Here is a 16,837-nt window from a genome sequence, read left to right on the forward strand (position 1 = left end):
TCCACCCGTACGCAGCAGCATGCTACCCCAGGCTCCCCGTGCACTCGCAGGTATCTCACAGACTGACAGCACCAGCCTGCTGCCTGCAGGTCCCTGTGCCCACGTGGTGGCTCTTGGACCCTCTTTCCTCTGCCTGAGGGGGACTCTGCAGTACAGCAGTTGCCCCAAAGGCATGGCAAGGTGGTTCTGAGCAGCACAGCTAGAGGGATCTCCGTGGTTCCTCAGAGGAGCTTGTTAGAGGTAGTTGGATACGTGTAGAAGGATCCTTCTGGTTCAGTTCGAGGTAGACGATGATTACTGTTGTTCTTTTCTCCCAAATGTAACTGAAATTCTGTAGTCCAAAGCAGTCATCTTCCTGCAGTGCTGGGAGAGGGGTGGGAAACTGATGTGTGACCGCTGAGTGGAGGGTGGGGAGAGCAGACCAGCCACCCCGAGGCATCCGGGGCTGGGGGGAGGGAGTGCTTGTGGGGCAGCCAGGAGCTCCCTGCTGCCGTGGGGAGCTAGCTGCCCGCTCCTGTGAGCTGCAGGGGGAGATCCCCGGGCATCAGACATTGCCTGGGGCTCACTACAGAGCGGTGCTGTGTCTCTGCAGGCTGCGGTGGGCTGTCCTTCCCTCGGCCTGGATCCCAGGAGCTCCTGCTTGGGGGTTTTGGGGAGCCCTGCGTGCAGCCCAGCTCCTGCCTCGGGGTGCACATGTACAGACAGCCCCGTGCTCCATCTCTGATGCGCTCCAGAGCCAAAGCAATAGATGAGAATACTCTCTTAGCTGTTTTTTTTTTCCAGCTGGTTCACGTGTTGGGTGCTTTCAGAGAAGCAGTTTTCCCTTCTCCGTGTGTCCAGCTCCCCGGGACAGGAGCGGGGTGTGTGTGTGTGTGGCTGTGGGGGGGTCCCAGCCTCATTTCCCCAAGGGGGGCTCCTGCTGCTCCCCTTGGCAGTCGCAGGGCTTTCACCTGCAGCCATGGGGGGCATTTTTCTCCTGTCCCCCTCCCATCACCTGCAGGGAGCAGTGCTGTCTGCCCAGGCCCCGGGAGGGACAGCTCATATCTTCCTCCCCAGGGAAGGAAGCTTTCTCCTGCTTCACCCTCCCTCGGTTTTTTTCCCCGGGATGGGGATGGGGGGGGCACAGCGTCTCTGCAGTGCAATCAGAGCCCGGAGGGGGAGCTCTGCTACACCCCCCCCCTTACTGGGAAAGGAGATGAGCGCTACTGGTGTGGGGAGAGCTGGAGCCCCGCAGTGAGATGCTCCCGGCACTGAGCCCATCCCGGGGGGGGGGGGGAGGACACGGGTGGGGGGACACTGCGTGGCTGCCCGGGGGCCGTCGGTGTGTGTCGATGTTGTACCCTGTCACTTTTGTAATTGTTTTTAATAAAAGGGTGTTAACTAGATGCACGCGGCCGCCTCTGCTTTGCCTCCCCAAGTGGGGGGTGATGCCTGTGCCCCATAGCTGCCCCTTAACCCCCCCCCGCGCCCCCTGGGGGAGGGCCCCCATCCGTCCCACGCACACAGAGCCGGGCAGAGGAGCTGATTCAGCACCACGGGAAGGAGGTGAAGGTAAAAAGTTCACGTCAAAAAACGGATCTCCCTCGGGTGACCTCACTGGCGACGTGTTTTATTTCACAGAGCCCACGCTGCAGCTCCGCCCGCCCCGTGAGCCCACGCTGCCCCACTGGGGACAGTGCCCACCCTCGGGGGGGGGGGGGGCGGTGTTCCTGAGCTCCCCACCCCCCCCCCCACTTTTGGTGCTTTATGGACTGCCAGCCCAGCGCTTGCTTAATGGCCTCCGGGTTTCTGTGGTTAATTGCGGTGAGCAATTAATCTAATGAGAGCGGGAGCAGCGCTCTGGGGCCAAGTGCTCAGCCCCGCGGGGATGTGGGTCCTGATGTGATGTGCCCCAAAGCTTTGCTGACCCAAGAGCTGATTCATGTCCCCTCTTCTATGGGTCCGAAACACGAGGACCCCCCCCCCCCCATAGCCCCCTCTGTGCCCCCCCATGATGCTCAGTGGGGTCTCAGCCGTCCCCACTCCTTCCCACGGAGCCGGTGCCGTATGGGGGGAGCTCACCCCACTGCCCCACACCTCATGCTTTGAGGAGCTGATGTGGGGCTGCGTGATGCTTCCCTGGCCCAGGGGACGCGGTGCCCCACGGGGAGCACGTTGGGAGGGCTGGATCGGCGCCGGGGGTGTGGCGGGGGCTGTCCCACGGCCCCGCGTGGGCAGGGCATGGCACAGGCAGCGGGGCCACGGGCGGGATCAGCGCAGGTACCGCGGCTGCTTTTCCCCTCTCCCTATATCTCCTTCCTCCCACCCACAGCGGGGCACCCGTGGGTGTGAGCGGGTGGGGGGCTCTCCTGGGGGCTGCGTCTGTGTCTGGGGGTCCTCTGATGGTGCTTCAGTCCTCACGTGGCTGATGGGGTGCGGGGAAGGGAGTGGGAATGGTGCTGGGGACGTGGTTCGGGGATGGGAACAAGGACAGGGATGAGGGAGGACACAAGGATGGGAACTTGGATGGGGATGGGGATGGAGGGAGGGGACAAGGATGGGAACGGGAACAGGGATGGGGATGCTGTGCTTTCCTGTGGGGTCAGACTGAAGCAGCAGCAGCAGCCAGGTGCGGTTGTAGGGTGAGCAAACAGCGTCAGGAGGGAAATTCACAGCCCCACGGGTTCCCTGGGCGGGATCCGGATGGGATGCGCGGGCGTTTCCTCTCCGATCCACACCCACTGCTCATCACAGTGGCGCGGGGCACCTCCGCCTTGCCCTGACCCCATTTAACCGGGAGCACACCTCCAGCACTCACCTTGTAATCCCAGCCCCACGCGTGGGGCTCAGCGTGCTGTGCGCTCGGTCACCCCACTTTCAGAGCCCCCCCCCCCCCCCCCCACGATGCAGATGGACGAAACCCCACCTGGGATTCCTTTAGATTGAATTCTGTTTTGATCCCACGGGAACCCCAGAGCCGGAGGGACCCCAATATCCCTTACTCCACCATTGGGGTGCTGTGGGGTCGGGCTCACGGTGCTCTGTGCGGGCGCTGCTCCTCGGAGGGCCCCGTGTCTGCAGGTGCTTAATGAGCAGTTGTGCTCGTTAAGCTGTGCCAAACGATGGCATCACCTGGGAGCAGAGCGTGGGGGGGTGACAGCAGCCACAGGTTGGGGTGCGTGTTGGGGTACGTGGCTGTCACAGGTTGGGTTTGGGGCTGAGCTGTCCTCTGGGGTCGCCTTGGTGTGGGGGGAGGTGGGCATTGGCACCCAGGGGTGTGGGGCACCCAGCATCGCCACTGGGAGCGATGGGAGCAGAGGAGATCAGAGGAATGAGACAAAAAATGGGGGTGGAGGTGGACGTCTTCCCCCAGATTATGAAACGATGAGGGAATGAATGCTTTATGCCTCGCTGGCTTCTGACACGTTGGCGCTGCACGAACATGAATGAATCTGCCCTAATGTCCCTGAGGGAATGTCACCGAGCGGATGGGGATGGTGACATCGATGAGGGCGGTGCTCCCTCGACGTGATGGCAGCGTGGGGAGAGTTCTCCTTCAATGGTTTCCCATAACTTCGCTGGAGAGGAATCTCTGAGTGGTCACAGGGCAAACGGGGGCTCAAAGGGACCCCCATCCCATCCCTGAGGGCACCGGGGATGCACCAACGCACCGGAGTAAATGTAGGGTGGCCAAAAAAATGCCATTGTGTCACCACTTCTGTGACATCCAAGTGTGTCCAGGTCAAGAACACAACTGTACCATCTGTCCTGCACTGTAGGGCTGTAGGGCATCCCAGGGGGTCCCACTGCGCTCCGCACTGCAGATATCTGTGTCCTCATCCCCAGGTCCTGGTAGAGGTGGCGGAATGGACGGGCAGGATACGGCCCCGGGCTGCGAGCGGGAGAAAAAGAGGCAGCCAGGTTGGTGTGCAATGAGCACGGGTTGGGATCTCCCTTTATTCAGGCAGGGATCGGTGTAAGGACGGCCCTTCAGACGGGTGCAGGAGTTGGGCTCGTGGATGGGACGTCCCAGCTTGGCAGTACCCACGCTGGGAGAGCAGGAGGGGAACGAGCATCCTTAATAACAGCATTAGGGAAGGCTATCTTGCTGGCAGTGGTCACCATGAGCACCAGCACTGGTCCCAGTGTCCCTGGAGGGTGGGGGGTGGTGGCTGATGGCAGCTGGTGGGTGACTGTGTGCTCTTCCAGCCTTCACCTGGGACGTGCGGGCCAACGACCGAGCGTACCACGCACAGCTCAGGAAGAAGTCTTCCTTCTGTCTGAGCAAGAAGAAATACACGGTGAGTCGGGCCATCCCTCTGCACCCACGCTGGTGGTTGAACCAAACCATCCAGGGCTCAATAATGGGTGTTTTGTTTGGGGGGGGGGGGGAATCAGATAAGCTGTAGCGATCAGAAGTGCGGTCTGTCCTTCGACCTAACAGAAGGGAACGTGCCCAGAAGTGGATCCTCTGCATTTTCAAAGCACATTTTGGAATATAACCCCTCAGTTGATGTCCTGATGCTGTGCCCCCCTGCCAGCTTTCACCTTTACTTCCCGCAGGGCAATGCCATTAAGACAGCCAAGTACAGCGTCCTGACCTTCCTCCCCCTGAACCTCTATGAGCAGTTCCATCGCATGGCCAACGTCTACTTTGTCTTTGTCATCCTCCTGCAGGTGAGATGGACGTGGGGGAGAAGCACGAGCGTGAGGGGCTGTTATCAAAGAGGGTTTCCTGGTGCTCGGAGCAGAGGACCATCCAAAGGGACATTTGGGTTCCCACCTCTGACCTTAATGGGTATCTGCCATGGGTTCCCCTTTTGCACTCATCAGGGGCACTGCAGTAGTATTCGTTGGCTTTCAGGAACTCTGAGGGGATGAACCTGGGGAAACATATGACTGTTTTAAATCAGTTGGGTTTGGACATAAGCTAAGACTGTGTAGAAAAGTGCTAGACAAAAATCCTCCCCCCCACAAACGCTCATCTTGGTTCCTGCCATCTCTGAGCACTCCTAAGGGGGAGAGCGGGGACCTGAGGTGTCCCATGGTGGGATGGGAGGTTGTTCAGTGAGGTGCCCTCCTCCTTCCCCAGACCATTCCTGAGATCTCCACGATGCCGTGGTACACTCTGCTCTTCCCCCTGAGCTGCCTTCTCACCATCCGTGCCCTACGGGACCTGATCGATGACATTGTGAGTGTGGGTTGGGGGGTGGTCAGTGGAGCGGGCCCCATTGCCATGGGGTGGGCTGGAAAGTTTGGGAGACGCCGTCATTCAGTGCACCCGAGGCACCATCAGCTCTGCAAGATCCAAATCCCTTCTCATTTTCCCTTTGGAAGGACGTGGCCAGATGGTTTCCTTCCTTCAGGAGTGATATCCTTAACATCCCAATCAAGGGCTGCATTCGCAGTTTGGCCCCAGGAAATATCTCGGGGGGGGGGGGGGGGGGGGCGGATTTCTGCCTCTTCATCCATCAGAGAGCATCTCTGGATTGCTTCAACGAGCAGATCCTGTCCTGGGGCGGAGAGATGATGGCAGTAAGAGTTGCTTTCATGGGACAGGAAAGCCCCAGCGTGCCACATCCACTTCTTTTCCTGTATCCCGTGCAGGGCCGGCACCAGAGTGACAGAAACATCAACAGCAGGCCGTGCGAGATCCTATCTGGGAAGAGGTGAGGGCCTCTGGGGAGAAGGGCTCGTGTTCTGCTTGCTGTGAAGCAGCATGGCTCATCTGAAGCGCTGAGCACCCCTGAACCCATTGACACAAGAAGCCAGGAGGGCCGTAGGGCGCTCCCGGGGATGGATGCAGTGCTCATCCCACGTTCTCCAAATTCCCCTTCAGCTTCTGCAGGCAGAAGTGGCGCGACGTCTGCGTTGGGGACATCGTCCGCCTGCGCAAGGACAGCGTCGTCCCGGTGAGCCACACTCCAGGGCTGGGGGTCGGTGTGCCAAGGGGGGGGGGGGGGTCAGCAAGGACAGCCCCAACTCGGTGCTCTCCTCCTCCCTTGGCTCCTCCAGGCCGACATGCTCCTGCTGTGCAGCTCAGAGCCCAGCAGCCTCTGCTACGTGGAGACCTCTGACATCGATGGGTGAGGAGTGGTGGATGTCCCAGCTGGGGGCTGAGGTCTCCGGCCTTGGGGGGGGGCAGCAGAAATGGGGATCAGGGGTGCTAGGGAGGCTGCTGGTCCTGCAGGAACCACGGCATCTGGGGTGCCTCCAGCAGCCAACCTTACAGGCACTGCAGAAATGGGAAGTCATGGCAGGTGGGACTCCTCCAACAGCTGACCCTACAAATGCTGCATAAATGGACTAAGCCCTTCGTTTTGTTGCCCCCCCTCCCCCACATTTTGAAAAAGGAGGGACAAGAAAATGTTGAGGCTATGGTTTTGGGGAACAGCTCATGACCTCGTGTCTATCTCCTCATCTCCATTCCCTCCCAGCTGCCCATCCCTCCCACTCATCTGTGGGATGATTTAATGACAGGGTCTCGGGGCTGTGGCTTTTTTCCTGCTTGATGTCTGCCACGATAGCTCCCTATCTCACTTTTCATCACCATTGCTCATGTAATCACCCAATAATTAATGTCAGCTTCTGTCCCATGGGGCCGATAGCAGAACTCACAGCGCTCTCGCCCTGTAGGGTTGTTTCATTCTTCCATCACTGACTCTTTTTCACAGAGAAACAAACCTAAAGTTCAGACAAGCCCTCCTGGTCACCCACCAGGAGCTGACGAGCGAGGAGAGCTTGGCTGCCTTTGATGGTGAGAATCCAAAATGAGTGAGGATGTGGCCTTCACCCCACAGTCGCACCGGGGCAGCCAGGAGGGGTCCCCCATTGGCCTCACTCTGTTCCCAGAGGCATCAAATGCCATCACTCAACACTTTCCCTGATGGAAGGTGAACCCTACTGAGGGATCTGCATGGAGACCCTTCCCCAGCAGTGTGGTTGGGGTTGGGTTAGGATGGGGGCCACTGGGTCAAGATGGGGGGCATTGGATTCTGATGGGTGACATTGGGTTAGGATAGGGGTTATTGATTTAGGATGGAGACCATTGGGTCAGGATGGGGACCATTGGGTCAGGATGGGGACCATTGGGTTAGGATGGGGACCAGTGGGTCAGGATGGGGGTTACTGGATTAGGATGGGGGCCATTGTGTTTGCACACCTTTCCCCTGACTCGATGTCTGTTTTCCTACCAGAATCAAGCTCTCAGCACCCAGACTTGAGCTCAGACCCTGGATTTTTCCCCTTTGGTCCTCCATAGGATGCTGTGTCATCAGCTTTGGGAATGGAGGGGGCTGTATTTTATGCAAGGTGGTTCCTGGACCAGGCACTGCGGTCTGGTGCTCCTGCTCAGCCTTAACCTGAGTCCCCCATCCCACAGCTGGAAGACACATGGCACAAATCTGCATTTTCCCCAGTCAATCCTCTTCTCTGGAGGAAAAGAAGGACCTCTCTTTTCTCCCATAGCCAACACCTGCACTGTGTCCTCTGCTCCAGGGCGAGTGACCTGCGAGGAGCCCAACAGCCGCATGCACAGCTTCACTGGTGTGCTGCAGTGGAGAGGAGAGACGTATGCACTCGATGGCGAAAGGATCCTCCTACGGGGCTGCAAACTCCGCAACACCGACACGTGTTATGGCTTGGTCATCTACGCAGGTGAGCACCAGCTCAGGAAGGGCAGGAAACACAACATCAGGAGGTCCCATTATCTGCTGACGCAACGTGGGGAGGACGTCCCTATGGGGACATGTGGGGGACTGGGAGGATGTGGGGCTGAGGGTCCTGATGTGTGGGACTGGGGTCCCTGGTCCACTATGGGGTGTTGATCTGGGAGTCCCTGATCTGCTGTGGGCTGTGGGTCTTGGGTTTGAGGTCTGGCGTCCCTGATCTGCTACGAGGTGTGGTTCTGGGATTTGGGGTCCCTGGTCTGCTATGGGGTGTGGGTCTGGGGGTCCTGACCTGCTGTAAAAGTTTATCCCAATGCTGGTGTTGGGCTTGCTGGCAGGGAGATGATGGGCTGGTTCCACTTATTCCGGTCTATACTTCACCTGCATCGTGTCCTGACACCACGTCCCTTCATGCTCAGTGCAGCACAGAGCTTGGCCACACGTTGGCCATGGGGAGAGGAGGGCTGGGATTGGTGGGGGGAGCACTTCTGCTTACAAAAACATTTCTCGCCCAGGATTTGATTCCAAAATTATGAGGAACTGTGGGAAGATCAAGCGGAAGAAAACCAAGCTGGACCGCATGATGGACCGCCTGGTGGTCATAGTAAGTGCCCCACAAACACCTCCGGGGGGTGCTCAGAAGCTTCCTCGTGAGACACTGCTTCTCTGGGTGACGCTCAGATCTTGGTCCAGTTCCTGATGGCCAAATATCATCACTTCTCCAATTGTCTGTTGGCATTCGTCTGCAGGAGGGTCAGGGTTAGGGTTAGGGTCAGGGTCAGGGTCAGGGTTAGAGTTAGGGTTAGGGTTAGGGTCAGGGTTAGGGTTAGGGTTAGGGCTAGGGTTAGAGTTAAGGTTAGGGTTAGGGTTAGGGTTAGGGTTAGGGTTAGGGTTAGGGTTAGGGTTAGGGTTAGGGTTAGGGTTAGGGTCAGGAGGGTGGGGAAGTTGGGTTTCAGTCTATGTTTGTTGGGATACGTTCATCTGAATTGTACACGGTGATCCTTCAGCCCAGGATAGCACTTGAGCTTCTGTGGTGGTCTCGAACTGTCTTCATGCACAGGGACGCAGTGAGACAGGCTGGAAGGGGCAGTGGTTGGTCTTGGTCTGGTAGGCTCTGTGGGATGTGTCTTGTCCTGCCTTCCCCTGTCAGATCTTCGTGGTGCTGCTGGTCACATCGCTCTGCCTCGCCATCGCCTCCGGGTTCTGGGCCAAGATGTTCCAGGAGAAACACAGCTACGTTGCTGCTCTCTACAAGCACACGACTCCTGCCAAGCAAGCTTTCTTCAGCTTCTGGGGCTTCACCATCCTCCTGAGCGTCATCATACCCATGTCTATGTACATCACGTAAGAACGACAGAGACCACACGCGATCTCCCTTCCCTTGGCCATCACCTTGGGTGGCAGTCACCAAGTGGGGCTGCCACAAACGGGGCTCATCACCCGAGCAAGTCCCTCCCATCTGCTCCCTTTGCATGACAACACGTGCTGTGATCTCAGAGAAAAGCCAGAAAGGAGATGCTAAGACACACACACCGACGTCGGGAATGGTGGGCAGGCTGAGGGTGACCAACTGATGCGGGCAGTATCTCCTTCCTTCCATTCCTACTCTAGATTTGAATTCATCTACCTGGTGAACAGCTTCTTTATCAACTGGGATTTGGAAATGTACTACGCTGTCAAGGACATGCCAGCGAAAGCCAGGAGCACCAGCCTCAACGACCAGCTTGGCCAGGTCGAGTACATCTTCTCGGACAAGACGGGCACCTTGACACAGAACATCATGAGCTTCAAGAAATGCTGTGTCAACGGGACCATCTATGGTAACTTCTGGTGGCAAGTTGTGTGGATTCCCGAGTTGGGTAGACCTTGGGTTGAGGCTGCTTCGGTTCTTTTCTCTTCTTGGCTTGCTGGGAAACTTGGGGCATGCGGGTTGGTCTTGGTGGTGCAAGAGGAGGAGCTGAAGAAGTCATCCTTTCCTTTATGATGGATCCGTACGGTGAGTGCATGTGATGCTCTTTGCCTTTTTAACACTTCTGAGTGCTTTTTCCCCTTAGAAGCCCTAGAATTGCCAATTCCTTCCTCCTCTCCTTGTTACACTCACTCGAGCTCTTGGCTGCCTTTTGGTGCTTAATTAGTGACGTTCAGAGAGCAGTGAGGGGCAGAGCTTTAGCACTGGATGAGCGCTGAAAATGTCTCTCCTTGCCAGCAGAAGTGATTCCTTCTAGCAAAAAGCTGCTTGGAGCTCTTGCTAGCAACACTCCCAGCTCTGCAGTAACAGAATTGTTCCTTATTTTGGCAGGTTTGGGCACGGGCCAAGAGGACAAACAGCCACCAGTGCGTAATTCCCCTCTCCCACACAGCACGGGGCCAAACAGGACCGTGTCAGAGCCTTGTAGGGTGGCTCTGTGGTTGGTGTCTCGGGTTCCTGCATCCTGCCCATGTACCTCTTGCAGGGCTCGGGGTTGACCCAGAGTTGCCGTGGGGAGAAGACTTTGGACTCCACCAACGTGGGGCTCCTGGAAGCTGCCCATCGGGACGGCGACCCGGTGCTGCGCGAGTTCCTGCGGCTGCTGGCCCTGTGCCACACCGTCATGGTGGAGGAGAGGGGCGGTGGGTTGGGGTCCCCAAAGAGTGGGTCCTTCGGGGGCTGTGGGATGGTTGATGTGGGGCTGGGAGTGCTCTGTTGGATAGGGTTTGGCACGTGAGGACAGAGAACACAAACAGCACTCGTACGGCTATGATCCTCTCTTATTCTTAACCCAATCCTCCCTTCCTTTGGAAGCACAGACCAACTGGTTTATCAGGCAGCTTCTCCCGATGAGGAAGCACTGGTGCTGGCAGCCAGGAGCTTGGGGTACGTCTTCCTGTCCCGAACACAAGACACCATCACCATCAGCGAGCTGGGGGTGAAGAGGACGTACCAAGTGCTGGCCATGCTGGACTTCAACAGCGATCGCAAGAGGATGTCGGTGTTGGGTGAGTTGAGGTGGCACCAGGATGGCACCCTGCGTGGGGACAGCAAAGAGCAGCTCTGCCCCTTCTCCCTCCCAGTGTGGGACCCACAGGGCACGATCCGGCTCTACACCAAAGGGGCTGACACTGTGATCCTGGAGAGGCTGCGGGGCCGGGGGCCCAACCAGGACTTCACTGAGAGGGCTCTGGATGTGAGTCCCACAGCAACTGGGACACGGGGGGGTTTGGTTGGGTGCCCCGGTGTTTCTCTCTCCCCATTCTGCCTTTAGGATTTGGCTCTGTATTTCAGTCCTCCAGCTCTGAGCCTCAAATACACTTGGGGTTGGGATTGAGGGCCCCCAATCCTCCCTTGGTGCTCTGAAATAGGGTCTGATTTTTGGGTGATCCTGCGAGGAGCCCAGAGTTGGACTTGATGATCCCGATGGGTCCCTTCCAGCTGGGAAAATTCCATGATTCCTGGGGGTGACATAGGGTGAGGGACAGCCAGATCCCGGAGGAGACCTCAGACCCCATGGGAGTCGAGGTGAGGGGGACACGATGTCTCATGTTGGCAGTGCTTTGCGGAGGAGACCCTGAGGACGTTGTGCTTGGCCAGCAAGGAGCTGAGCGAGGCGGAGTACGACGAGTGGGGCAGGAGGCATCGCGCAGCCAACGTCCTGCTGCAGGGCAGAGCACGCGAGCTGGACAGGCTGCACGAGGAGATGGAGCAGGACTTGGAGGTGGAGGGGGCCAGGGGTGGGAGGAACCACTTGCCCTGCTCCCCATTGGCACTATAGAGGGGAGGAGTGTGGGGTTCAGCTCTGTGGGGCAAAGGGGGAAGTGTGGGAGGGTGGGAGGGCAGGTGGGGATACTCCTCGGAGTGATTCTGTGACATGTCCACCCATGGGAAGGAGCTGGAGGCTGCAGGGACCCCAGGATTAACCCCCACCTTGTCCTGACCCCCTGCCCCACGTCACGGCACCTTCCCTCCAGCTGCTTGGGGTCACGGCCATCGAGGACAAGTTGCAAGAAGGGGTCCCTGAGACCATCCAGCTGCTGACACTGGGCAACATCAAAGTGTGGATGCTGACGGGAGACAAACAAGGTCAGTGGAGCCAACCCCACAGATCGTGTCACCCGTGGGGAAACTGAGGCAGGGGAAGCTGTCTGTGGGATGGCATAGGGCTGAAGCACAGCCCCCAGCACGTGTTGGCCTCCGGGGCTCGGAGCTGCCCTGGGATGGTGGGGGGCACAGCAGCCCACTGACACCCCCGTGTTGCAGAAACTGCCATGAATGTTGGCTACGCCTGCAAGCTGCTCACGGATGACATGGAGATCCTGGAGGAGAAGGAAGTGAGGTGAGGAATCGTGACCTGGTTCGTGGCCATGGGGGGTTTGTTCGTGGAGGTGTTTGAGAAATACGTAGTTGTGGCACTTTGGGACATGGTTGGTGGGCAGAGTTAGGGGTCGGTGGGCAGTCGAAGCAGATGATCTTAGAGATCTTTTCTGGCCTTAGTGATTCTATGACACCCAAGGGCATAGGATCCAGTGCAGGGTGGGCAGAGCTGGAGATGTTTCTCCTTCCCCATCCCAGCCTGAGTGTCCATCCCCCTCTTCACCCACTGATGCCTTTCCAGTCTTCCCCACTCATTTCTGCACCTACAGCTCTCTTCTTGGCAGGATTTGGCCCGAAAGCACTTAGCCTGGTTCTCTGGCCTCCAAACCACGTGCACCAGGGCTGATTTCCCACCTCATGAGTCCTCACAGCCCCGCTCTGCCCCTCCTGCTCCCACCATTGGGTACCAGTCCCATCTGGACCTGACTTCGAGATGGCAAAGACCAACCAGTGGGTCATAGCCAAACCCAACCAACATGCCCTCCTCACACAGCGAGATCCTCGAGGCTTACTGTGCGAGGAACAACAACATCAGTGGCAGTGACTGTGTCCCACAGCAGCACCCGGAGCCTTTGTGCCACAAGAAGAGAGCTCTCGTCATCAGTGGGGACTTCCTGGTAAGGTGACATGTGGGGCTGGTTCTGCTCCAAGGCATTGGATGGCACCAAGAGGTACCCGAAAATGGGTGGGGAAAGCCTCAGGAACCCTATTTTGGGATGGGAAATTGATGAAAGGGGATGCAGAGCTCAGACCAGCCCACCCCTCCCTGCTTGCATAGGGAGGACCCACAGCCCCCATCCCTCTTGACTGGGCCTGGTGTGAAACTCCAACCTTGTGTGCTCTCCCTGAAGGACACGATCCTCCAGACAGGAGAGGTGCTGCAGAAGAAGGGACAGCTGTGGCAGCAGCTGGTCTGCCGTGGGGCTGCAGACCCACAGGAGCAGGGCAGCCTGCTGGAGAAGTCCTTTGTGGACCTGGCCACCAGCTGCCAGGCCGTCATCTGCTGCAGGGTCACCCCCAAGCAGAAAGCTCTCATCGTGCAGCTGGTGAAGAAGCACAAGAAAGCCACCACGCTGGCCATCGGGGATGGGGCCAATGATGTCAACATGATCAAAAGTGAGGCTGGGGGATGTGCTGGTGGGTTTGGGCTGGAGCATCCAACCGATGAGGGTGAGGGTGCCCCGTCTGCCATGGTCACCATGTCATCTCTGAGGCGGAGAGCTGGGAGAGGAACACTCAACTCGATTTCCAGCCCAACTCCTTACCCAATTCCCAACTTAATACCCAACACAACTCCCAGCCCAGTTTCCAACACAGTTCCCAATCTGGTTTGCAACGTGGCTGTGCTGGGAACGGAGGGGCAGGGTGGACTTCCAGCTTGGGCAATGGGGATGTCCTGAAGACTTCCGTGCCTCTCCAGCAGCCCCCAGCATAGGGCTGTGCTCTTTGCCCACCCAACAAGACAGGAGGGCTTTTCCCCGGGCTCAATCTGCTGGGAAACCAAACGCTGCAGAAAAGAGCTCTCCTAAACCCTCACTGCCCACATCTCTCACCCTCTGCAGCCGCCGACATCGGGGTGGGCATCAGCGGGCTGGAAGGCGTGCAAGCCGTGCAGTGCAGCGACTACACCCTGGCACAGTTCTGCTTCCTGCAGCGCCTGCTGCTCGTCCACGGCCGCTGGGGCTACATCCGCATCTGCAAATTCCTCCGCTGCTTCTTCTACAAGACTTTTGCTGGCCTGATGACCCAGGTCTGGTTCGCTTTCCACAGCGGATTCACGGCCCAGGTGAGCAGTGGGAGGGTATCAGTGGGGAACGCTGCTGTCCTGTGGGTTTTTGATTCTCTTTCCTCCCTGCCTGATTTCTGGGGGCTCCTTGGATGAAATTATCCCAGTCCCACAGCACTTGGGCTTGGATAAGGCACTGGTGGCTCCTGTGAGCAGCGGTCACAAATACAAAGGGAAATATGCCACAAGGTTTTGCCTGAAATTGGAGTTTGTACCTAAGGGACAAAGGATATCAGAGCAGTGTGTGGCTCCAGCCCCATCTCTGTGGCTGCAGACAACCCAGTGCTGATGCAGACCTCAGACCAGGTCCATGGTCATTTCCATGGGATTTGAGCCTCACTCCAGTGCCTGGGCATCTTTTCTGCCTCTTCCCAAAGCACCTCCGAGCTCACAGCCACTTCATTCTCCCCGCAGCCTCTCTATGAAGGCTGGTTCCTTGCTCTCTACAATGTTTTCTACACCGCCTACCCCGTGCTTTCTGTGGGTCTTCTGGAACAGGTACGGGACCACCAGGCTGCACCCAGCCCCTGTGCCTGGAAGGCAAACATGGCAAGGGTGTGAGGACGGTGCTTGACCCCTCCGTGTCCCAGCAGGACGTGAGTGCCAAGAAGAGTCTGCAGTTCCCTGAGCTCTACACCATTGGGCAGCAGGACGAGCTCTTCAATTATCGCGTTTTCAGCGTGACACTCCTGCACGGTGTCAGCACGTCGCTCACCAGCTTCTACATCGCGCTCTGGGCCTTCGAGGACCACGTTGGCAGCAGGACTGTGGGGGACTACGAGTCCTTCTCCATCACGGTGGCCACCTCAGCTTTGCTGTCAGTCCTTGTGGAGGTGAGAACCACTCTGCTCTTCCCTGTGTCTGAGCTGGGGATGAGTGGTGCACTGGAGGCTGTTGGCATGGACAAGGGATTGGAGGCCAACAGTCCAAGAGGAGCGTGGGTTGTAGGGCAAAGGGACCCCTGGCACGTTGTAACGTTGCCCAGTGCAGCGGGGGTGATCTCCCCAGGCCAAATGGAAGTACATCCTCCGGCCTTCACAAGGAGTTGCATGTCCATGCAGATCATCCTGGACACAAAGTTCTGGACGGCGTTGTCCTTCCTGGCGGTCGCAGCCAGCGTGCTGCTCTTCTGCCTCTTCTCCTTCCTGACCCAAAGCATCGATGCCTTCAGGATCGCCCCCACTGTCTTCCGATTTCCAGGTGAGGTGCCCCAAATCCCTGCAGTGGATTCCTCCCAGTGCCAGGCCAGTCCCGGCTGGGATCCCCCAGTAGTCTGTGTCTTCTCTTGGCAGTATCGCATTCCTTGGTCTGCTCTTCTTGTCCCACGTGACAGATTGACCATTTCTTGATCTTGCTGTCTTGATTTTTGACTCTGGTCTCGAGTCACTTTTGTGAGTGTGGGGCTGTCCTCTCACCTCTGTTCTCTCTCCTCTCCACCTCTGCTGCTTGAACGCGGCCCCCAGACGCCACCCAAAATGCTCTGACTGACCCCTACATCCTGCTGGTGATCCTGCTGTCCCTGGTGGTCAACACCATCCCCTCGCTCGCCGTGCGCTCATACCACGCTGTCACAGGCAATGCCAGCATCCAGCAGGTGAGGATCTGCTTCTGGGACCAGCATCCAGGACCAGCAAGGGCATTGCTGGCGGCGTGATGAATGAGATTCCCTAGGGAAGTCACCAGGGCCCCGTCTCCTTGCAGAAGATCTGCTGGAAGGCCAGGCAGGAGCCAGAGCCCTCGGTGGAGCTGCGCACCCACGTCCCCCGTGGATCCTTCCACCACCGTTCCAGCTACGCCTTCTCCCACCAGGAGGGCTACGCTGACCTCATCACCCGTGGGGAGAGCCTACGCACCAAGGGCACCCACGCCACCAAGAAGACCCACGCCACCAAGAAGACCCACGCCACCACTGACACCTGTGCCACCGCAGCTCTCCATCCCCCACAGACAACCCCAGCTCAGCCCTCCCCCCACAGCTGACCCGACCGCGTCCTGCTGGTTTCCTCCTCTTGGGGGCATTGGAATCCCGTTTGGGTGTTTTCTGCTTGATGATCTCTGCACAGTGGTCCCCAAAGCCACAGGAGCACGGTGCCCTTTGTGCCATGCCCCCCATCCCAGGAGATCCCATTCCTCGTGTTTTGGGGGACACTCACAGCCCGTGGGTGGGATGCTGCAGAGCTACAGCCTGGGGACAGCAGGAGGACCACTGGGTGACAGGATCACTCTGTTGTTTATTTTCAATCCTCATTTTTATAATTAAAAGCCCCCGTGCCAGCGCGGGACACACACACACATGCGGGTGTGAATGACTAGAAAATAATTTATTGAAGAAACAGAAAGCTGCAGAAATACAACACACTCATGACCGGTAGAGGATGAACAAATAGAGATATTATTAATTATTATTATTTTTTTCCCTCTTTTAATACCTGTCGACAGGCTGGAGTTCTGCTTCCTGGTAATTCCCCCTGCGTGAGTCATTGTGAAGAAGAAGGAACAAACTCCAGAGCACACAGCACGGTTTGGATAAAGTGCCTGACACATAAGACTCTTTTATTTTTTATTATTATTTTTAATTATTAACTTTTTCTTTTTTTTTTTTAATCTTTTTCTTTTTTTTTTCTTTTTAGCATTAGTAAACAGCTTAAACAAATATAATTGCAAGACACAGAGGAGTAGCAATTGCATTTCGTAGGGTAAAACCTATCCCATGAGGTGAACCATGAAGCAGCAGCAAAAAAAAAGAAAAAAAAACTAACATAAAATAATAATAATAATAATAATAGAATAATTAAAAATAATCCAATTTAGTCGGAAGGAAAAAGGCATTGGAAAATGGAGGGATGGGAGCGAGTGGTGCCTATTGCTATGCAGAAAGATGAGCAGTGCTGCAGTGGGGCGGGTGGACGGGGGAACCCGACGCTGTGGGCTCCTCCTGGGCAGGGGGAGTTCTGCCTGACTTGTTGTTCTCCTTCAGAAGTGAAGAAATAATGCAAAAGGAACTGAAGCGTCCATACGCGCAGCCCCGGCCCTGGCTCCAGTGCCTCTTCTGCTCTG

General features: G+C 57.3%; 1 protein-coding gene across 1 annotated transcript; it reads left to right on the forward strand.

Annotated features, from left to right (window-relative positions):
- Positions 1 to 3,845: 3,845 nt before the first annotated feature.
- Positions 3,846 to 15,775, forward strand: ATP8B3 (ATPase phospholipid transporting 8B3). Its single transcript, XM_065745863.1, has 27 exons — positions 3,846 to 3,900; positions 4,189 to 4,280; positions 4,543 to 4,656; positions 5,072 to 5,170; positions 5,587 to 5,648; positions 5,819 to 5,891; positions 5,995 to 6,065; positions 6,654 to 6,736; positions 7,477 to 7,635; positions 8,162 to 8,250; positions 8,797 to 8,990; positions 9,258 to 9,466; positions 9,946 to 9,980; positions 10,100 to 10,256; positions 10,434 to 10,622; positions 10,698 to 10,810; positions 11,174 to 11,338; positions 11,592 to 11,703; positions 11,881 to 11,956; positions 12,488 to 12,611; positions 12,846 to 13,110; positions 13,557 to 13,780; positions 14,195 to 14,278; positions 14,374 to 14,613; positions 14,842 to 14,980; positions 15,244 to 15,374; positions 15,482 to 15,775. The coding sequence occupies exons 1-27, from the start codon at positions 3,846 to 3,848 to the stop codon at positions 15,758 to 15,760; spliced, it is 3,633 nt and encodes a 1,210-aa protein (XP_065601935.1). The 3' UTR covers positions 15,761 to 15,775.
- The last annotated feature ends 1,062 nt before the right edge of the window (positions 15,776 to 16,837 follow it).

This window comes from Cyrtonyx montezumae, unplaced genomic scaffold (genome assembly GCF_038088225.1).
Source record: "Cyrtonyx montezumae isolate F1298 unplaced genomic scaffold, pur_monq_1.0 scaffold_39, whole genome shotgun sequence".
In the NCBI taxonomy this organism is placed as follows: domain Eukaryota; kingdom Metazoa; phylum Chordata; class Aves; order Galliformes; family Odontophoridae; genus Cyrtonyx; species Cyrtonyx montezumae.